This window comes from Callospermophilus lateralis, chromosome 18 (genome assembly GCF_048772815.1).
Source record: "Callospermophilus lateralis isolate mCalLat2 chromosome 18, mCalLat2.hap1, whole genome shotgun sequence".
NCBI classification, from domain to species: Eukaryota; Metazoa; Chordata; class Mammalia; order Rodentia; family Sciuridae; genus Callospermophilus; species Callospermophilus lateralis.
Genome location: NC_135322.1, coordinates 57,355,192 through 57,378,069, shown reverse-complemented (window position 1 = coordinate 57,378,069; position 22,878 = coordinate 57,355,192). Strand labels below are relative to the sequence as shown.

General features: G+C 41.4%; 1 protein-coding gene across 1 annotated transcript in view; it reads left to right on the top strand.

Annotated features, from left to right (window-relative positions):
- Window positions 1–22,878, top strand: part of Adamts18 (ADAM metallopeptidase with thrombospondin type 1 motif 18) — a 134,401-nt gene that overhangs the window by 91,484 nt on the left and 20,039 nt on the right. Inside the window, exons 15-17 of the mRNA XM_077105688.1 lie at window positions 272–516; window positions 17,475–17,616; window positions 19,991–20,117. Of these exons, the coding sequence (XP_076961803.1) occupies window positions 272–516; window positions 17,475–17,616; window positions 19,991–20,117 (514 nt within the window). The remainder of the gene's footprint in view (window positions 1–271; window positions 517–17,474; window positions 17,617–19,990; window positions 20,118–22,878) is intronic.

The following is a 22,878-nucleotide window of genomic DNA, read 5'->3' as shown; positions in this document are numbered from 1 at the left end:
GTGGGCTAGGAACCAGATGGACGTGTCTCTCAACTGCAAACACCTGCTTGGTAAAACACTGGAAAAGCCAAATGTATTTTCTTCTAATGTTTCTACCACTTGAAAGTGAGTTAATTTTTCATTTTGACTTTGTGGAATGGGAACAAATATCAGTTAATGATTCAAAAACTCTGCGGTATAAAGATGGACACCTCTCCTCTGCAGGTGCTTGTAGCTGCCCTTCTCCAATGCACAGTGTAGACTACAGAAATATTCTCTTCTTTCCATTTAGAATATTATCCAGTGGTCGTCATTCCAGCGGGAGCCCGGAGCATTGAGATCCAGGAGCTGCAGGTGTCCTCCAGTTACCTTGCTGTTCGAAGCCTCAGTCAAAAGTATTACCTCACAGGGGGCTGGAGCATTGACTGGCCCGGGGACTTCTCCTTTGCTGGGACCACATTTGAATACCAGCGCTCCTTTAATCAGCCGGAACGTCTGTATGCACCAGGACCCACAAATGAGACGCTAGTCTTTGAAGTAAGCCCCTTCTGTTGATTCAGTTCTCAATGCTTCTAGCTGCATTTATACTGAAGACTCTAATTTGAGCTAGCTCAAAGGGCTCCCATCCTTTTGTTCCAAATTTATTTCCTAATAGGCTAACTTTCAAAGCACAAGGAGGAGCTGGTGTGGTGGTGCATGCCTGGAATCCCAGTGGCTCTAGGAGATGAATGAAGCAAGTTCTAGGCCAGCCTCAGCAATTTAGCAAGACCCTGTCTCAAGAAATTTTTAAAAGGGATGGGAGTGCTGGGGACATGGCTTGGTGGGAAAGCACACAATCTCTACTATTGGTTGGGGGGGAAGTACAAGGAGGAAATGTCATTTAGCAATTCCATTTTGGAGAAGAGATCAGAAGTCATTGGACTTCCAGGAGAATGTGTTGATTTTCCCATTTTATATGCCAGCCCCTCACCATCATGCTTGGCTTTCCTGAACTCCAAGGAATACAGCAGGAGTACTTTTTAAATTATTCCCCTTGATCTGTGTCTGTCAATTGGATGGTTCATTGTAGTTATCCAAGACACAGGTCAGCTAGCCTGGGAGGAGCAGTTATATAATAGAGAAAATGTTTGCTTGAGTGTCCACAGAGTTTGTCAGACTAAACCATCATAATTTTGTAGGTTGTGATTTCCCAAGAACTAAGAAAATTTGAATACATTATTAATGGGTAATAATGACAGTAATAAACCCAGCCAACATGTCTGCAAATGACCGCAAAATGATTCTGTTTTATGTTTTATTTAGTCCATGTCATCATGTCTCTGAGTTTCCTTTGTTCCCATTGGGAAAACGGGACTGATGGTTTGCTCCCTCAGGCACGTGATTTGCTTCAGCATGCATAGAAATGATATTTGCATATAGTGAATGCTTTGGAAACAAGGCATTTATGTTTGTCATTCTGAGTTTCCATTTCTTACTTGAAAAATGAGGGTGGAAAACCTAAGAGTTTTAGTCAGTGATTGCAACAAAATACTTGTGATAATCAACTTATAAAGAGAAAATGTTTACTTTGGCTTGTTTACTTCTGGTTTACTTTTGGGCCTGTGGTAATGTAGCACCTCATGGTAAGTGCATGGTAGAACTGTTCATCTCATAGTCACCAGGAGGTAGAAGAGAGGGAAGGAAGAGGACTCTGATTCTAATATCCCCTTTGAGACATGCCCATGAATGACTGGAAGACTTGCAAGTAGGTCTCACCTCTTGGTTTCCACCACCTCCGAGTAGCATGCACCAGGGCCAAGCCTGTAACGTGGGCCTTGGGGGGGACTCTTACCCAAACCAAAGCACTTACCTCACTGATTTGCCAGAAAAATATGGGATTGGGTGTGAAGAAAGGCAGCTATGTCTCCTTGTATTTGAGCATCATGCTAATCAATGTCATGCATTAGTTTATGAATCCCCATTTTACATATGAGAACATTAAGCCTTAAAGAGATCATGTTATAGGTGGATAGGTGGCAATAAGTCCTGTGGAAAAAAATAAGGGTAAGAAAATGAAATGGAAATTGTTTTTGAATTAGGTGGGATGGATAATTAAGATGGATAATTCTTTGAACATCTAAGTGGCAGGAATGAGGCTTGATCTAAAGTCTTTCTGACTCTGACTCTGTTACCCATGACATTATTTTATACCAAAGATGCTGGAATGGCTCAGCCACCTGGCATAGTAAGATTTTCCTCAACACAAAACTGCTGTGGATGCTCCCTGGGAGGTACAGAAGCATCCGAGAGGTGGGAAATACAGTGAGAAATAGACAGAGTACTGTTTGGAAATGCCTGCCACCCCGATTTCACAACACAGTGAGAACATGACCGTGTGTCTTTCCCAACTCAGACATAAAGCTTGATCTAAAAGTTGAATATTAAGAGGATTGCTATCAGGAGTTAGTGTAATGGTTTTTGCTTAGAAGTCTCTGTTTCCTCCTTTATGGCTCGGGTATAGTAATTTATTCTGTTAACATATTTGTAATTTCTGTGTCTTTGGTACTGAGGAAAGTGTCCCTTCCATGGGACTTATAGCCTGTGTGTACTCATGGCCGCAGATGTTTTGTTGAGATAAGTAATCAGTAAAGCAAATTATTAGAGGCAGATTCTCTATGTCTAATCAGGGGTACCCGTATATCTTCCATGCACCATAGGACGGACAATTCTTTGAACAAATACCATGTGACTGTGACATTGATGGTGGCTTTTTGCAGCTCTTGATAGTTCAGTGGGTGAAGCAGTGAAGACAAGTTTCTTACCCCATATGTGGAAGTTTGGGTGCCATGTGTGTTGAGTTCTTTGGGGAGTATTTAGGTAACATCTTGGAGTTTCACCAATGGATTATTAGATTTGTTAGAAGGTTAGAAAGCAGAAAAGTACAAATACCCATGAATTAGTCATTGAGTCACTCTATGTCACATGCCCTGGGCTTCTGTTGTGTCCCGCATTGATATTAAACCAGGCATATGTTTGTGGATCAAATAGGAAAAAATATCAGGTGTGTAGCACACACTTGTAATCCCAGTGGCTTGGGAGGCTGAGGCAGGAGGATCGTGAGTTAAAAGCCAACCTCAGCAACTTAGTAAGACCCTAAACAACTTAGTGAAAATCTGTCCCAAAATAAAAGAAATAAAAATGGGCTGGGATGTGGCTCAATGGTTGAGTACCCCTGGGTCCACTCCCCAGTGCCAAAAAGAAAAAAAAACACCAAGAAGACTAAATCTCCCTGCTATTGAAGCTTAGAGTGTGTGAAAGTACAGTATAGTGTTACACAAGTAAGTACAAAAATGGACACAGGGTTATAGGTAGGTCCTGTGGAAGACAATAAGGGTAAGAAAAGGAAAGGGAGATTGTCTTTGGATTAGGCAGCTGGTGGAGAAACGCTCTCTAGGATGAGACTTTAACGTGTAGAATAAGCCAGACAGAGTACAGGACATTCTGGTGGAAGATACAGCTATTATATATAACCCCATGTTGAGAGTTAAAGTTTTAGAAATTTAAAAAAATGTTCCATGTAGCTGGAGTGTGGGGAGAGAGCCCCGGGGTTGGGGGGGTGAGAGGGGAGCCACAGAGAACATTTAATCTGTAGCAGGCCCTTTGTGTTTCATGCTAAGAAGATCAGAATCCCTCCAAAGTGAGGGTTTTAAAAACTCACTCTGGCTGCTCTGTAGGTAGGTGGCTGGAGGGGCACCAAGTGAGTCTGGGATAAAAGAAATGGATTCTTCTAGAATTCCAGGAAAGAAGCGCACAAAGCTGAAACTGAGACCATAACTGAGGAAGTGGACCTGTTTGTAGACTCTTTTGAATTGAGAGCAGGACCTCGTTGGAAAGGTTACTAGGGACCGGTGGGAGGTGGGCTCAGGGAGAGGGTTGAAGGGGCTTCTTTCTTGAGACTTTGGTGGGAGCTCTGACCAGTTGCACGGATCTGGAGGATGCCTGCAAACAGGGTTGGGGAGGAGAAGTTCCGTTCTGGCCACTTTATATTCCACCTGTGTCTTTGATATTCAAGAGTAGCTAGCAATAACACGTCCTCCATGTGTTTGCAGTACATCAAAGCGGCCTTGGAATGAACGCATGAATCGGTTCCTGAAAACACCTAAAGTAACAGTCGTGTATCATTCATTAACTGAGCGGAGCACTTAGGTTCCAGTTTTCTTTGATAAGCTGCCTCTTGGGAGTAGCCAAATAATCACCACTGCCAAGAACAGTTCTTGCAAGGAAATGCTGAACCCTGGTTGGCACCACCAGTGAAGGGGAACGTACACCTGGTGTGGCAGCCGGGCTCAGCTGGGAATGGGACCCTTTTCATGGGCATGGCGGGACTTTGTATGCAGAGGCCCATCTCTTAGCACCTTGGCTTCTCATAGTTCATTTCCCCCCTGCACCTGCATGTGCATAGACAGGAGTGGATCCACCATCCTAGGTGTTTTTCTATTCCTGCTCCGACTGCACGTGTTTTCTTCCAGATTTTAAGATGTTTAAAATCGGTGTCTGCGTCCTGTACTCAAAAGCTGTGCAAAGTCATTTTTTCAATATACATTCCAAGTGTTCCGCTGATCTCCAGAGGCAACCAGGGATACCCAGTTGCAAGACCACGGAGTCTGTTCTTCAGATTTCAAAACCCCCGCTTTCCCTTCAATGTCAAGAATACTTGACAGGGTTGGAGATGTTGCTTTTGGAGCACAGGGCTGCCCCAGGAAGGGTCGCTCTCCACCTGGTAGGAATGGAGCAGCACCAGCCTTAAGCCTTTACCTTGGAAACTGAGTAGAAGGCAAATCACACATACACACACACACACACACACACACACACACACATACATACACATACACACACACATACATACACATACACACACATACACACACACACATACACATACACACATACATACACATACACACACACATACATACACACACACACATACATACATACACACACATACACATCCTTAGGTAACTTTAGACCCAAAGATTAAGAGCACCTTGACCCCACCCTTAACCCTGAGCAGCTAATGTAAGCCCAGCAAGTAACTTAATCTCTGTGCTGCTCAACGTCCACCTTTATAAAAAGACCAAATAACACTTGCTACTGTGGCATTATATCTAAATGGCCCTTATGCTTAATTAAGGATAATGTAAGATAAGCTCAGGGCCTGCCAAGCTCAGAGCATATAATGTCTAGCAATATCATCACTATTGGCCTCTGAGCACATCACATATATATTAAAACAAATAAAAATCTATAACTAACTCTCAGGCTATAGTTAATCAGCTGGAGCTGGTGATCACAGACTCAATCTAGCTCCCAGATCCTATGAGATTATACCAGTGCTTTAATATCAGGTGATTTTTTGTAAAAAAAAAAAAAAAAAAAAATGGATTTCTAAATCTCTTAAGAAAAATGTTTGGACCTAGCAAATGTCTGAGTTTGCAAACGCAGCTATGGACCATGATCATGAGTTACCATGGTCCTCCAGACTCAGGATACCAGGTCCTGGGGCTTTAGCTGCGTGGTAGAAGATCCCTGAAGATCTCTCCACACTGATCAGAGGTTGTCACTAGGGGGTGCTCTTCTGTCCCTCCCAGCTCTTCATTTGACAGGGAGAGAGCAGGAATTCCAAATCATACTGGACTAAGGCCAGAGTAATATGGAGTCAAGAAGGACTTTGGCCCTTAAAATTACACTTTAATTAAACCAAAGGCATAAGATTTGACTCCCCAGTTAAAAATTTCTTGATATTTTTTAAAAAAAAAAATTTCTGGGGTTTTCCCCTGCCCCTCTTTTTTTTAAATCAAGCATCTGAACAGCAAATTTCTTTCCCTTCTGAGAAATACATTTAGCTTGAAAGGCACCAGTGTCAGAGCCACATGGCTTCCCTGGTGGTGCCAAGAGGCCTTTGATCCATCACTAAGCAAATGTACAAAGGCTGAGTTCTGGGGCTGGGGTAGGGGGGCAGAAATTTAAAAAAAAAATCCTGACTCAGGAAGCAGGGCTAGAAGCCTCTCACGGCCTCTGCCACCGGCAATCAGAACAAAGTGGAATCACTCCTGATGAGGAATGGGTTTTCTGCGACTTTGTGACAATCAGCCATTTTTTTTTTCTCTCTCTGGTTTTGTTCATAAACACAAAACCCTTCCCGTGTTCCCCAGCTCTGTTTGTAATCTAAGCTTTGCTTTAAACATATATTCTCTGCAGAAAAAAAAAAAAACACAACAGAGACTAAGACGAGAAATGATGGCACGTGCCAAGCAAGGTGACTGAGCTCCTTACTTTCATCTTTAAAACCTGATCTCCCCTTGTTGCCTGTGTGGACCAAATTCAACAACTGACTTGTTGTCACTGGGGGTATCCCAGCTTGGGGCTGAGCCTCTTTGTGCCTTCTTTAAGCGCAGCTCCGGCCTTGTTCAGCTGCATATTTAGCCTTGACAAGAGCTAAACCTTTGAGTTGTTCCTGGGGTGCAAGATCTCATCCCCAGCCCTTTTTATTTTTCATTTAGAGACAGAGTCTCATTAAGTTGTTTAGGAACTCAATAAGTTGCTGAGGCTGGCCTTGAACCTGCCATCCTCCTGCCTTAGCCTTCTGAGCCACTGGGATTACAGGTATGCGCCAATGCACCTGGCTCAAACATATATATTTTTATTATACATAAATACAAGAAGAGCAAGCTAGAATAATATCTGTAATAATATAGAATTTTAGTTTCACTGTGGTGGAGTAAGGTCACATCTGCTTGGCTATTGTTTTCCAAAGTCTTTTATGTGCTCATTCAGATTCAATGAAAGCTTAAATGACTGTCCTTGAAATGTGAACTGTCAGAAAACTATGTGGGTAGAAACTTGCATGATTAATTAGACATGCCTTATTTGTATTTTTAAAGGATTTATGGTTTCATTCAAAAGTTACAAGTACATTTGAAGGTTAAAAAAAAAATCAACTCCAGTAACCTCGTATTATGTCTATTTTATCTTTTAAAAGAATTTGGGTTAATAGCTTTAATATTTAAATTATACTTTATTATTCTCAGGAGAATATCAAATTTCTGGTCAGTTTTAATCACATGCTTATATCTCTCCAAAGTTGATAGAGCATAGTTACTTCAGAAACTTTAAATTATAATAAGTAATGAATTGCATTTTTCCAAAACTAGACCATATCTTGATATCCAAGTGACCCATGACTTGATTCTTTAAAAGAAGTTAAATAAAGTTCATATGCCTCTCCATACAGCAACTATCAATTGAACCAAAATGAATACTTTGGGAGCCAAAAAAACGCTCACTCCAATATAAAAAATGTCGAATATGTTTTACAATCCTGTGGGACGCTGAAATCAGAGTGTGGGAACTTACCAAAATGGAAAATGCTGTTCCATCCACACAAAGTATAAGTCTACAAACAAAAGCACTTTCTCTTTGGCCACTTAAAATTACTGCATATTCACTAAGTTCTCATTATAGTGTAAAATTCAGCACCAGAGTGTTTGCCAAGGCACACAAGGGTTCCACTGTGAGAGTCAGGCTCCTCTTTCACTTATATGGGCGGCAGCATATCCTCCCAGTATCTTAGCTAATTCCTATTTTCAACTACCTCAAGACTTATTGATTTAGTAATTAATATCAAAGAAATTTTCTTCTTTGTTCCTGATTAAAAGAAATGAACCAGAAGTGGGGTACCCATTGGTCAGATAAGAAGTACCAATGGTTAAGATACAAATCCTGGCCGTCGAACTTTATGGTCTCAAGTCTAAGGAATGTTCAGAGCCAACCTTGGTCCATGGGCCCTATTCTTTCTGGAAGCATAGTGGGTTAGACAGGGACCATAGTTGGCAATGTGACTCCCAGCCACTGTGTGGCTTTGGAGGAATCACATGGATCACCTGGGTCCTCCGTCTCTCATTTGGGAAGTGACTTCTTCGGGATGACCAGAAGCCTTCCACTGTGCCCTGTAGCGGTGTGGAACCAGTAACCCTGTGTTATTAGATGATGGCTTCTTTGTAGCTTTCACAGCCAACATAGGATCTAGAACATTACAGAACACACAGGCACACCCAGTAAATGACACCCAGTGATCAAATTTATTCACGTAAAAAGTGAAACCTTGCTGGGTACGGTGGCACACACCTGTAATCCCAGCAGCTCAGGAGACTGAGGCAGGAGGATTGCAAGTTCAAGACCAGCCTCAGTAACTTAGTGAGGCCCTAAGCAATTTAGTGAGAACTTGTCTCTAAATAAAATATATAAAAGGGCTGGGGATGTGGCTAAGGGAGTGGTTAAGTTCCCCAGGGTTCAATTGCTGGTGCCAAAAAAAAAAAAAAAAAAGTGAAACCTTCTTTCAAATTGAAAAATCTTACATTGAGGCTAAATAAATAAATAAATGAGAGGAGAACTTCTGCTGTGAAAGTTGGGAGCCAAGGGACCAGAACTTGTGTCCTCTGAAGATCCCTGGATGTCTATAGTACATGTTTTAAAAACCACTGTGTTTGATCATCTCTTAGGACTGGCCTCAGAACCCTACGGTTTAAAGTTAAGTACAGTGAAGAGCATGTGTAAAGTAATGAAACTGGATCCCCTTCAATGCATTTGAGGAATTGGTGTGTTTCCTGAAAATATTCGCCTTGCCCGGTCCGTGTGAATAATTCCCCCATAGGAGGCGGCCGACCTGCTGGTTCACAGAAGGCTCACCTCAATCCGAGAGGCGGTTTTGCCGTCCCGGGATGGTGGGTTCGCCAGATCATTACACATACTCCTGGGTGTTTTCAGTGCAGAGCAGAGTACTGCAATCCTGGGAGTAATTGACTGCTGTCAGGTAACCCCAAGACATAAGGGCATGGCCTGACACCAAATAAAAGTTATCTTCTGCTTCTGGTTATTTTTATATGTCAAAACTTTATAGGATGTCTAAGCTCAATGTTTAAATGAAATGGGAAACAGACTTTCACTTTTATCCCTAAGTCACGAGCCAGTCTGACTTTATAATGAGGTCTCTATTAGAGACAGTCCTTCTCCCTGGGCCCTTACGCTGATGGGCTCAACCCTGGCGGCAGGTGGATGTCAGTTTAAACAGTGCCGACCTCACTGATTTTCTCAGTGGCCAGGGGACAATCCTCAGGGTAATCAAGGATTTGTCTGATTGTTTTAGGCCCTAGATTTTTTAGGCATTATTTAAGCCCATCAATCACATTTCTATTTTGAAATGTACACACACGTCCGTAAAAATGACACATTTCTTCATTGCTCAGGGAAAAAACCAGTCACATACACACACATGCTCCAGCACAAGAAGAAATAAACATTAATCTGGCAACTATATGCTCTCTGAGATCTCTGTAGATATGGTTTTCACAAACTGGACAATTTCCATCTATTTCGACTTATTCTCTACAACAGAAGTCTGGCATAAAGATTAAAAAAAATCTAATTGGACTTAAAAAATATCTAAGCGTTAGTCATCTGAAAGATTAAAAACTGAGCTTATATTTTGATAGTGTTTAGGATATTATGGGTCAGTAGTTCCTGTATTATGTTTATTTTATTGGGCTTGGGAACAAGAATACATGTGTGTTAATTCTGCACTCCCCAAAAGCCTAGCCTGGTGTGTACTGGGGAAACATAGCATTAGAATTACATTTTGAAGTGATGGAAGTGTGCACACTGAGAACCAGAGTTGAAATATACACGACTTGGTTGCAAATACTCATTTTTTTCTGAAGTAGACATACATGCTGGGCTTTGTGTGGGGGGCTGAAAACTTAGCGTTTTTCCATTTTGAGGTTTACATGGAGGGAATTTAAGGTCACTCCCTTTGTGCTTTGTTTAAGCACTGTGGAAAAGGTTGTTCACTATACACAATTTTAGGCCTTGGCTCTAAGGATTCTCATGCAAAACGTCTTATATTTTGAGATCAGCTGAGGTGTCCCTTTAGAGATGACACATGGTTTCGAAGTGTCTGAAGACCAGCTTTCTTGCCACCTCTCCTCCACCCTCCGTCCGTGTCGGTCTCTCTGTCTCATATACACGTGCACACACAACAATGAGTGAGTCATCTTCTCTATCAAATTGTCAAGCAGTTGGAGGGGACGTGAGGAACTCCGCTGTGAGTGTTTCATTATTAAGTGACTTCATCCCTGTCTGAGGACGACATGACAACACACGTTGCTAGTCTGCAGCTGAAATCTGATCCTCCGTGTTTTTACAGTGATGCTTTTTAAAAATGTCTTTAAAAGGTTCTCCTTTATTTGCCTCCCCCCCCATTTTTTTTTTAATTCCTCCGTGTTAAGCAGCAGAAGGGAGTCATTAACTCTTCGAAAGCCCCTTCGTATTTGATCGTGCACCGAGGGAGAATCCTGCAGCTGAAACACGCCAGGGCTGTCACAAGGACAGTAAGTGAGAAATAGGTTAACCCCAGGCTAGTTTCGAGGCAGGAAAAGACATCTAAAGAAAATTACTATAATAAACAACTTCCTCCACTCTTTGGCAAAAGATGATGATGGGGTGGCGGGGGACCAGGTGGACAGGCACATTGATCAATGAGATGATAGTGTGTGAGCGCCGTCGACCAAGTATTAATTACCTTCTGGTCCAGCCCCTTCCTCGTGACCCTGCCGGCTGAATCCTCCCCGGGGTAAAGGGGATGAGTGACGATGTACCTCCAGATTAAATCAGTGCAGGGAGAGGAGTTTAGCCAAGCAGCGTGGCCTGAGTGAGGACGCGAAACACAAAAGAGTCCAGGAGGTGGGGAGAATTAATTTGGAACAGATGACATAAAACTCAGATGCGAGAGGACGATTCCCAGATCCTCTGGCCACGGCGCATCATCTGTCTGGAGGTGGCCGTTTGCTGTTTGAAGCAGGGGCCTCTGGTGAATTTGTGGCAGATACCCCTGCGCTGGGCTGGAGGATGCTATTTATTTCTGTTCGCTACACTTTGAGGAATGCTGATGAGCTGACCTAGAGCCGTGGGGGAGCTTCAGTGCGTCAGCCCACACCTTTGAAGCAGCCTCACAGACGCATTTCCAAGTCCCCGGCCAGGGTCTCTGTTGCCCTCTCTTGTCAAAGCCGACTCACTCACACCTAATAGCCATGATGATACCTGGTCACGTTCTTCAAGCTTCGCAAAAGCAAGAAGAAGGCTAAGAGAACTGGATGCCTTTTAACCTCATGGCACCGCAAAACGGCTCCTCCTTGTGACATGTAAGGTGGCGCAATCTTGAGACTGATCAAGGAAGGACCAACCAGTAGAGTCTGTTATATTGCAATTGTTCAAATAGCGATTAAATAAAATAAACAGGCTGGTGGTGGGGGGAAATGGATAGAGGAGATTAAGAATCCTGTTTAAATTAGACAATAATAGCATGTTCAAGAAGTAAAAATTTCAGGGCTGACTCCCATATCACAAAGTAATGTTTTAGCTTGCTGTTGAATCCCAGAGATAAAATTCTTTCCAAAAGTTAATACAGTTTAAAATTTAAAATTAGAATCCTGGCCACCAACACAGTGTTTGGGAGGCATTGTTGTGAGCATTAAGATGTCAGGGTTTGTAGTTAGATAACACCAGGGAGCTGAATCCAGGGCTGCTTCCTACCAGCTCTGAGACCTTGGGCTTTGGTTTATTTACCTACACTCTACTAGAATATTAATAGAGCCTTTTTATAATACCAATATCAATTTTAAAAGAGAATGTATTTTATAATGCTTTGCCTGGCATACAAGAAGCCTCAATAAGTATTGCTCTTGTTATTTTTAAAGCAATAAAATATATTATGGAAGATTTAAAAAAAAAAACAGGTTTTCCTAGCATGCATTAAATAAAATTAAAAGTGGAAGCAAAAGAAAAAGAAGTTAATTACCCAAGATTACTCCAAGTGTCCTGGGTTTTAAATTTGTGTGCCCCAGGCAGAAACGACATCACTGCCTCCCCCACCCCCTTTAGAAGGCAGTTGGTAGATCCCAGCCTCCTCTGTGGTTTTCCAACTTCAGAAGCTGTAAATTTTATAACTCTGCACCCTGCGGTCAAAAGCTGCTGAGTGTTGTGTCTGAAGTCAGGTGGTTTGTGTGTTAAAGGTAGACATTAAACAGTTCTTTTGAGGACCTGGAAGCATTTAAGGAGGTTACTTGCCAGCTGTAAATTAGAGACCCGATGCCAGTTGGCTGGAAAATTCTTTGGATTAAATCCAGTTAAGCAGACTGAATCACTGGCAGTCTTTCCAGATTTGTGCATTTAACAGCTTGGCTACACCGTCTGACGTGCTGCCTGGGATGGTCGGGAGTGGCATCATTGTGACGTCATGCCATGACGGCAGGATGGGTGCTCCTGGGACCCCGAGTGCTCTTGACAAGGTCTCTGAAAGGGTTTAAAAATATTCATAGGTGATGGGTATTCATTTTCAAAGTATGTCCTGTGCGAGGTGCACTCTCCAGAACTCTTAGAAGTTGGACTCTCAGCCGTGTGCTAGTGCACACCTCTGCTAGCTCCTCCTACTTCCCAGTGGAGGTGCTGTCTGTAGTTAAAACGAAGGTCACACTGATGTACTTAGGAGTAAACCAGGCCAGCAAATTGGAGCATAGGGCCTCCGTCTGTGAAGGCAAGGAGAAGTTATTATTAGCCCAAAGGGTCATTTAGAATTTGAAAAAATTGACTCATTGACCGAAAATCCACGTGAGGAGATCCCAGATTCTAAGTTTGGGAGAACTGGTTTCCTGGCCACGGACCTACAGAGTCACAGGTGACCTTGTGCTCAGAAGGGCCCTAGGTTTGCTTTGATGCTCTGCTAAAGGTCTTGAATTTTCATTTTGCATTGGATCCATAAATGATGGGTCATTATTCCTGAGGGTGAGACTGATTTCTTTAATAAAATGATGTCTCTCTGAGAACAGGAGAGACCCACAGAGATTTTTTTCAACCGGGCAGGCAGCCGGTGTCCTAGGGATTGCAAGCATGACATAGAAGATAGGAGGCAACTGCTCTGCTCTGTCCCTGGTCCCCTTCCTCCTTAATAATACAGATTAAGGAAAAGGGCAGAGAAGAGAACTCATCCTGAGAAGAGAATAATCCTGTGTGATAACTGCATGTGCTCACCTTTTATACATCCGGCCTCCTTGCCTACCTGCTTGAGCTCTGGCTTCCTTTAAGAGGCCTTGGTGAACTGATGTCATAGTAAATTCTTAAGTGAGCTTGCTCCTGGTCTTTACAGATATTGTCCCCGAGCCCAAATGACCACACAGCTCTGCCTGTGAATGGATAGCTCCATAGACTCTGAAGTCAAGCCTTGAGTCCCTTGATGTTGTAAAGCTGATGGCTTTTATTTATGAATGCACTCACTGAAGGCACCGTTGTATTTAAGAATAGCAAATGTGCTCTACATGCCAGTGGCTATAAAGCTGTAATGGAACACACACGCAGGCATCCAGCTACCACGTGTTTTATGAGTTGCTAATTTAAAGTTGCCTGTTCCTGTGAACATTTACAGCACCTTGTGCCGTTTCTCATCTTGCTCTGCCTGGATACATAGGTGCCTTATAACCTTGATAATAGGAAATGGACTCATTCCCCCTGTTGCCTTCAGATTTTTCTGTTCAGTGCTCTTCTTACTTTTAGCTCAAGTATTTCATTTTCCTGAGGCTCCTTTCATATTTCCATTTTAATTTGGGGGAAAGGGTGGTGGGAAACACCATCTGACGGTTCTTTGTGGGGAATAGAAAGCCTCAGAGAAAACATAAGATCTCTTTTGGTTGCTTTGCAGCTTCTTGGCCAGAGTGTCAACCAGATGGTTTGTTAATGGCAACCAAGCTGCTTTAGGTGGCTGTGTGACTTCAGGTGTCCCTGTGATGCAACCCTGCAGCTTCCCAAAAGTGTTGGATTTCCAGCCCACGCAGGCTCCACAGCTCTATGCTTTGAACCTGTTCATTAACTGTCACTGAATTGATCTTTCATGCAGGCCTGCCCCATCTCCTCCACTGGAGGATGTCACCTCCCCTCCTCCCTGGAGTGCTATTTTTAGTTCCCTGACTGTGGAAGTCAGAGGAGACATGATGGTGGCTTAGGTCAGGACACGGGCCGTAACAGAAGAGGTAATATGAAGTGTCCTGAAAGTGTAGATAACCCCATGTCCTGGCCTGTTAAATGAGGGTTGTGAGAAAAGTCCAGGGTGGCTGTCACACTCCATGTTGGCCTAAACGTTTAGAAGAATTAGCTGTCATTTAATGGATGAGGAGACTGAGGAAGGGAGCAGCCTTTCTGGGGCCAGAGGAGATGATGATTTCAGTGTTGGACTTGGATGTACCTTTTAAACATTCAGGGACAGGTGCCAGGTAGGCAGTCAAATAGGTTAACAGGAGGTTAGAGGCCAGGTTCATATTCAGCTGTGCAGCCAATATGGCGGCCATTAGCCAAATGTGGTGAGCTTGAACTTATTGAAGTTTGAAGGTCATTTTGACAATGAAGAGAGAAGAGATAAGGAGGATTCAGCAAATGAGACTGGTAATGGAGGTTAATGAAATTAGGGGTAAAAAGCAGGGGTTTGTGGTTAGAGAAAAAAAAAAAAGGAAGTGATCAACTGTGTTCAATGTTGGTAATTGGTGAGTAAGACAAGGACTGTTAACTACCTGGTTATGACAAGGTGCCCTTGAAAGAGCAGTTTCAGTGATGTGGTTGGGAGGAAGATCCTAACAGGTGGATGAAGAAATGAGAAGGCAGACAGTAAAAACAACTCTTGGAGAATTTTTTTGTTGTTGTTATAAAGGGAAACAAACAGATGCTTTCATCTTCAGTCTGATTTTTCTCTTGAATGCATCTTGCAACATGTTCACAGCATGTTTTTGCAGTGAAACCACATGCCATGTATTCAGGCTCTAAAACGTGAAGTAGTACATATTATAAGTACTTGTTGAAACTTCACTAAGCCATTCTTAAATCACCAGAATATCTAAGTCCCTGAAGCTCAAAAGGCAAGAACTCCTTTTCTTTTATAGTTTCTTTGCATTTCCACTGAGGATCCTTCCCCCTATGTCAGTAGAAACCAGAATATAGCTTGGTTGGGGGCCTGGGTGGTGTAGAAAGTGGAGATGGGTAAGTAAAATTCTTTCTATGTAGTGCTGACTGCCTCAGTCTGGCTGCAGCAAACTAATGGGGGGGGGGGGGGTTGATGAGCAACTTGTGTAGATTGATACAGCAGGAATGGAAGCCATTTATTGTAGGATCAGAGCGATATTTATACATTCCATACAGCTTATCTTAATTAGTATAAACTAGATACATCAGTCAACCAATAAGGAATATCCACACTTAATGGCTCGCTTTTGTTATTTCACAAACCACTCCCTCTGGCATTTTGCCAGGCGCCATCCTGACTTGTTTACAGACTCTAACAGCTGACACTTTCTCCCCTTTATTTGCATGTGTGATGTGATTCCACTGCAGAGTAACTTGGTCCTGCCTCAGGGGGCATGGCTTTCTGTTGGTCTCACACAACTTACCTGTATTTATTGCCCTATATGTAGATGTGATACACCGCATGATTTTCTTCTCTACAAGATCTCTGCATTTTTGTTTCACAAAGAAAATAACAACCATGAGTATCAGATTTGGAATATACTTTCATGAAGGAGAAATTGAGTTGAAATATCAGGGAGCACCAGGATTATCTTCTAAATGCCCCCAATGCTACTTTGATGGTGAATAAAACTCTAAGGTGCCTGCATTCATACCACATGAAAACATTAACAGAAACACTAGAAATGCTGGATAAGGGAAGCTCGGTATTTATTCAAGATGTGTGAATGCAAGTTGAACACATGATTCTAAGAACAATTGTATGTCTTAGCTGCAAAAAATAGGAAGAGCAAAGTCTAGAAAGTTCTTCTAAACTAAAAGACCCCAGGGACTTTGATTTTTAAAAGATTTTCATAGGCAGCTGATGGTATCAGACATTGTTCTTTTTAATGGTGCTTCCTCTTGTGTGGTTTCAGATTTTGTTTCAATTTGGGTGAGGGAAACACAGGTCCATCAATTAACATGTTGGTTGTTTCTGGGTGGCACCTGGATTTGTTTTGTTGCCTTACAAGTGATGTCCACACCATGGAATCTTAAGTGTCAATCATAATGTTCCTGGAAACTTGTAAGCTAATAGCAAAGTAGAAATCATTTGGTGGCATCCTAAAAAGTAGACTGGTACAGTGGAGGTCCTTGAAAAGCCACCACCCAACCAATTTTAATTGAGGTGGGATCCCACCAGACGGAGATAGAGCCAGAGGTTCCTATTTTTAACTCGTAGTAGGCTTTGCCTCTTGGGCATGAATGCCCAGTTCTGGTGGTAAAGGATCTTCCACAAGACTGATGGAGCTGGAGAAAGCTAGTTATTTATATTCATGCTTTGAGCTTGGAAGGAAAAACAAAGGAGTAGTTAAGAAAAAAGGGCATCAAGAAAAGGGCTTTTGCCTACATCAAAACCAAGGTGATCTATTGCATTGTTGAGGCACATTTTGGGGAGGTTTTATTTAGGCTCGTCCTCTAGTGACTTGTGTGATCTTGCACATATCCTCATTTTATTCAGTGGAAAAACGGGCAGTTGCATTATAGAGTTGTTGGAGGAATGTTTTGAGATAATGCATAGAAAAAGTCCCTCAGAGTATATGACACCCGAGAAGTGCCTGATAGAGATTGCTCTCATCCTCATAGTCAGACCTTAGGGCATCAGATTCACCCCGAGTCCTTGCGTTTTTGAGACTCAATCCATTCCAGTCCACATATTACCAAACCAACTCTGGCTTTCTTTTTTCTGTACTATGAGGCCCAGGACGCAGTTAACAGATACATTATTTGGGGGCAAGTTCTCTTTGGAAACTATTGGAAACCCATTTGGATTCTAGAGTCGATGCTAGGCAACTCTAAGTGGGGTATTCTTATGGCTTGAGGGTACTTCCCCTGCGCTCACCTGCTACTGACAGTCAGGAAAGAGCTTATAACTAACATCCCAAGATACATCATAAAAATGAATATGTGTCGGTGCCACTTCATCCTGCTCATCTGTGGGGAACCACTGAGCAGATGTGGACTGTGCCAGACCTTCAAGTTTAAGTAAGGTGGAGACCTGACTCTATATTTTTTCTTCATTTGAAAGTAAAAACTGTATGTATGTGTGTGTTTATATATATACATTTTTTTTTATCAATTAGTATACCTGGAGTTAAAGATTGTGCACTTATGGTAAATAGCAAATTGTGCTTTGAATATTAGCATCTATCTAAATCATAGTTTGATTTTATGAAAGATCGGATTTAAAGGGTCATGGAAAACCTTTAAATTGACATAAAACATTCTTGGGAACAATGAAGCAAATTGACTTTAAGCTCAAAATGACTTGCAAATAGCTTTAAGATGTTTAGCGAGATTTCTGGAATGCCAGGGTCTGACTTGTATTTTGACCTCTGATTTTTATCTCATACTGTCCCCAGATTCTGATGCAAGGCAAAAACCCAGGGATAGCTTGGAAATATGCACTTCCCAAGGCCACAAATGGAACTCAGCCAGCCACAAAAAAACACCAGCACACCTGGAGTACGGTGCCATCGGATTGTTCCGTCTCCTGCGGCGGAGGTAGACCACTTCTTAATTCCATCTTTCAAGCCTGTCTCCTCTGAGAACAGGGTGCTTCACTCTAAGACTCTTTAACAATGCCTGGTTTAAATAAGTTACCAAACGACTCTCTTCCAGGGGAACCATCACTGTGAAACATAAATATTGTACTATTGGAGAAATTTCCTATGTAGAAAAGAACAAATGCTCACAAAGTTCAAATCCATCACCACCAAAGCCCAAAAATTACATGCTTGAAACTTATGAGGGAAAATGTATGAAATACATTTGTTTTTATATATATATATATATATATATATATATATATATATATATATATATATATAGAGAGAGAGAGAGAGAGAGAGAGAGAGAGAGAGAGAGAGAGAGAGAAGAGGGAGAGAGAGGTGTTATGTCTTTCTCTTGTTATGTCTTTCTGTCTGTCTCTGTTTTCAGATTACAGTTCACTTTCTCCTACTCCTGACTTTCCTGCTTTCTCTTGTTACTGACATCTCACTGGGCTCATAGACAGTGGGATCAAGACAAGTGAGAACATACCAGGCAAATTTAGGATGACCATCTGAAATGTGAATATTGTGTCACCCATGCGTAAAGGCATGGTAAGGTCAACAAAGTCTCTTTCAGGAGAGAAGCGGGTTCAATCCAGGAAATAATCTGTGCCAGGAAAGAATGGCGACCATCCACTTAACATGGATGAGGAAAGAATTTTATATAGATGCCAGAAATGTCACATATTTGTAGGTGTCAGTAATTGTCACACTTGCTCCTTTGGGAGAAAGACTGAAAGTTCATGCTCATAAACATGTCCATGAAACCAAAGCATGATAGTTTGTTGCTCATTTCCTACTATCAGGAGCACTGGGTGACAGTAGGTCTTCCTCCTGGGTCCATCCCACTCAGCAAAGCAAGGTCTCTTTGAATCAAGGATAAAGCAAAGATACAGAAAATGAAGAAATTCTTCTATGAGGCTTATCTTTAGGCAGCCTTGCTAATTAACAAAATACAAGAAAATATTTTTAAAATGCATGTAGAAAATAATCACCAGATAATACATGTTTGTTAATAAATATTTCAATTGCAATCTGCTAGAAAGAAAGATAATTCCCCAGAATTCTTTCATCAAGAGTAGGCAACATTGATACTTTCTATCATTCTATTTTTTACATATGAAAACACTCATAGGTTTGACAGTCTCAGCCACTGTGGCATAAATGTCATTTTGTATTCTTTCTTACTGAACAGCTATAAAGCTGTACACAGATTTTTGCCCTCTGCTCCTTTTTCTTTTAGTCTCAGATTGTGAGCAGTTTCTCGAATATCAAATGTGCTTTAAGAACATTTCCAATGGCTTCTTGCTATTCCAGGGAGAGCATAGCATCTTGGGAAGGAGAGAGAGTTGATCCATTTTCAGTTCACAAGGAATAAATCCAAGCATGATACAGATGCAGGAGAAGTGCCCGGGGAACTCCCTGCTTGCCTCGATTTAGCAAAGTCTTCATGTAATTCATAGACTGTGGTATGAGCCCTGGGCATAAGAGAAGGTGGCTCCAGATGAATAAATTCTATGGAAGTATACCAGTAATTTCTGGGAATCCCAATGTATTTGTGATCCCTGCCTCTTTAAAGCAAACCTGCTTGCACCCAAGTGGCTGGACTGAGTGTCAGTCATCATAGCAGGAGGGACATTTAATTTGCTTCTCTGAGTCCATTTAAGGGAAATTATCACAAAATAAAAAAGAAGCGCAATTCAAAGGGGAGGCAGCTTTCTTACTAGAGGACCTAAAAATGCAGTTATCCATACACACAAAAAAGTCTCCAATACTCCAATACGTGGTCCTAAAATGAACAATAAAAGCAAGGAAGTCGGACATCATTCCACAAGCCCACAGTTCCAGCTGATGGGCAGGAATGCACATTCAGAGTTCCAAGTTTTGCAGCATGATATGTATTCAGTAAAAAAATACAAGATGCTTCATGATAAAGCAGAATCTTAGCCTTTTCATACATAATTCATTAGTGGGTTTTCTATGAAGAACATTTTCCATTAGATGTGTTAAAGCTTGCTGAGGTGTTTCCTTTTTATGTTTGCTCATTCCAAAAAGTTGTATTTATCACTTTATGATGCTGAAATCTACATATTCTTGAAAAGTAAAAATCTACACATTCAGTGATTAAAATTTATTATCTTGGAGGTAAATGGAATTCAAATTAGTTGCAGTCATATCAAGGGAGGTGTTTTTACAAAATATTTTTGGATTCTGTTCCCTAAATAGAGTATCAGAACACCGGTAAATCCAAAGCTAAGTTTGGGAAGCAAGTTGAACTCCGTAATTATCTGTAATTTTCACTCTTATTCCTTCTGATGTCTTATTAGGTTATATCAGTGTAAAGGCCATTTGCTTACGAGATCAAAATACTCAAGTCAATACCTCCTTCTGCAATATAAGAACCAAGCCAGCAACTGAACCCAAAATATGCAATGCTTTCTCCTGTCCGGCCTAGTAAGTCATGTGGTCATGTCTTTCTGTTTATACTTGTGTGTGAAGGCCTTTGCTGCTGGTGTGAGATGCTGCAAAGCCCGCCGTCAATGCTTCTAATTGAGAGAGATTGAAAAGTAGATGCAATCTCTAAAATAAATTTAGAAAGAAAAGATGGTTGAACTGGGGAATGAATTCTAGAAGGTGTGTGCATGACTATACCACAGAGATCCCAACTTTGTATATAGCTATTAATGTATCAATTAAAATTGAATAAATAATAAATAGAAAAATCAATAGAGTAGAGAGAGGGCATCAAGGGAGGGAGGCAGGGAGAGAAAGAAGGAGATCATGTTAGGGATTAAAATGGAGAAAATTACATTATATGGATTTATGAAAATGTCAAAATGAACCCTGCTATTATGTATATCTATTATGCACTAAAAATAAACTTTAAAAAGGTAGGGCTGCATTATGACTTGAAAAATCTTAATTTGCATTAGACACTCAGTTGACTTGAGCAATGTTATCTTGGGATGTGAAAATGTCTTTTATTTTTTTTTTAAACTTTTAAATAGAAACTCCACTTCTCAGAACTGAATCAAACAGATATTTAAATAACACACAATTCTACATTAGTTAAATGTACATGTGCTTGTGTGCTTAACTTTTATATAAGTCATCCAAGAATTTAAAAATCATACTGTTGTGCAGACCATGAAACCCCAAATGCAAATTACATAGTAGCAAGACACAAAAAGGCGAAGCCAAGTGGTGATACCCCCTCAATGATGGTCCCCGTGGGGAGCTCAGTGGGTTTGTTCTTTGATTGATTTTTGCCACACCATTGTTTGAACACTAATTTTAAGTAAGCTTCCCAGGCAACTGGAGTCTAATGTGATTTATCTTCTGCCAAATATATTTATATAAATGGACAGTTTCTTCTAAAGCCATGGCGCAGTCACCAGTGCTTCAGGTCCTCTTAATAAGCAGTGTGTGGTGTTGGGTGATGCAATCACATGGCGTGATCTTTTTATATATGGATCTGTGTGTCTTTTCCTTGGAACTAGTGGTGCATTTGTCAAAATCGTTTGGGGTTTCAGCTACCCACCAATCCCATATGCCCAACTGTTAACCCAGTTTTTCTCTTAGGGTCTAGAACCAGCTGTATCATGAACACAAAAAAAAAAGGAGAAAGAAACTGGGCAGGGGCCTTTTATGGATTTTCCTCTTTGGCTAAGAAATAACTGAGCCTAAGAAATCCCCCAGAGGCTCTCACATGTGATTATCAGAAAGTGCTCTTGACCCTTGTGGAGTGACCTCTTGAGGTGGTGGTGGAGATGATGGTGTGGGCTCAAGTCTATGTCTGTGGACATATAGGGAGAAGCAGAACACTCAACTGGCAAATTGGTTGATTTGAAACCTCCTCCCCATCATTCATTATTCCGGCCAACCAAAGAAAGAGACCTCGTTTTCCTGTATGTGCATGTAAAGCCACACCAAGGTCATTTCCTGCCTTCTAGAACTTCCCTGATGACTTCGTGCAGACATGATATCCTGAGAGGGACATGATCACTGCTAAGAGCAGAACAGTTCCTGCAGGATCTGTAGAGAGGAGGTGGTGTGCAGATGGGGCTTCTGCTCCCTTTTTTCTCTACCTTATTATTTGTGGGTATTTTCTGCTGGGATAAAGGATCCTCCCAGGGACTATTCTTCCCCACGGGTACACTAGGAAGAAGGGTTTAGATGCCTAGACCTGAGAAGTAGAAGGACAAAGGTTTACTCTGTTACTTTCACACATAACAAACACGCCATAAGCACTGGCTGTATGCGAAGCCCCTGAGAACTGGGGTGTGGAGATGAGTAGTGTGAGGTTTCTGCAGTCTGTGAATCGACAGTGGAAGGGAAGAGATGGGTGTGTGAAGAAGTAATTGAGATGCAGTGCAGCGTGCTACGAAATGTGTGTAGGAAGTAAAGTAGTGATGGGTCTGGGCTTGAAGGTGCAGGTGGCTGGGGCAAGGTGGAGAATTTTATGGGCTCACTGTGGAAAAGCCCCTATGCCGTGCAAAAGTCTGTGTTATTTCTAGAGTCTTTGCAAACCCATCACATTAATCCCATAGAAGAAAGTTGAGTTTAGTAGGAAAAAATACCATTTCAGAAGTGAATGTTGAAACAAATAATTTTATAATGTTTTATTTATATCTTGTTATAAGATAAAAATAATTATATAAATAGGAAGAAGCATTTTGTTGGATATCATCTTTCTTTAAATAAGATACTATGGATTATGTGGTATTTTAAGAACACACATATTCCTAGAATTTATTTGCTTAATGGTGTAGATTAAAGGTCTTTAATTTCACACATCAAGCTTTTAGGAGAAACCAGAGGAAGATATTATGAGACTAGAGAAAGTGACAGAATTGCAAAGGTGTTAAAAAAACATATTTGGTCTAATCTAAAATGACACTTAGAATCTAAGATCAGTTTTAGACATTGCTGCTATGATTCAAGTGCATAACAGCCCTATCTGGAGTATCTATTTTATGCTTTCCCTGAAAATCATACAAGTTCAATTATTCAAAAGTGGTTGCTGCTAAGAATGATCAGTTTCCATTGATAGGCATTCCAATGTACACCGAATCTTAGATAGTTGTAAAAGAACTGGTCTGTCGATCATTAATGTGGGGGTTAGATCTCTAAGTAATTGTAAGCTTTAAGAATCATCAAAGTAGTAGTTTGGGGAACTGCCCACTGGCGATTGTGCTTTGTGTGAATTCCCATG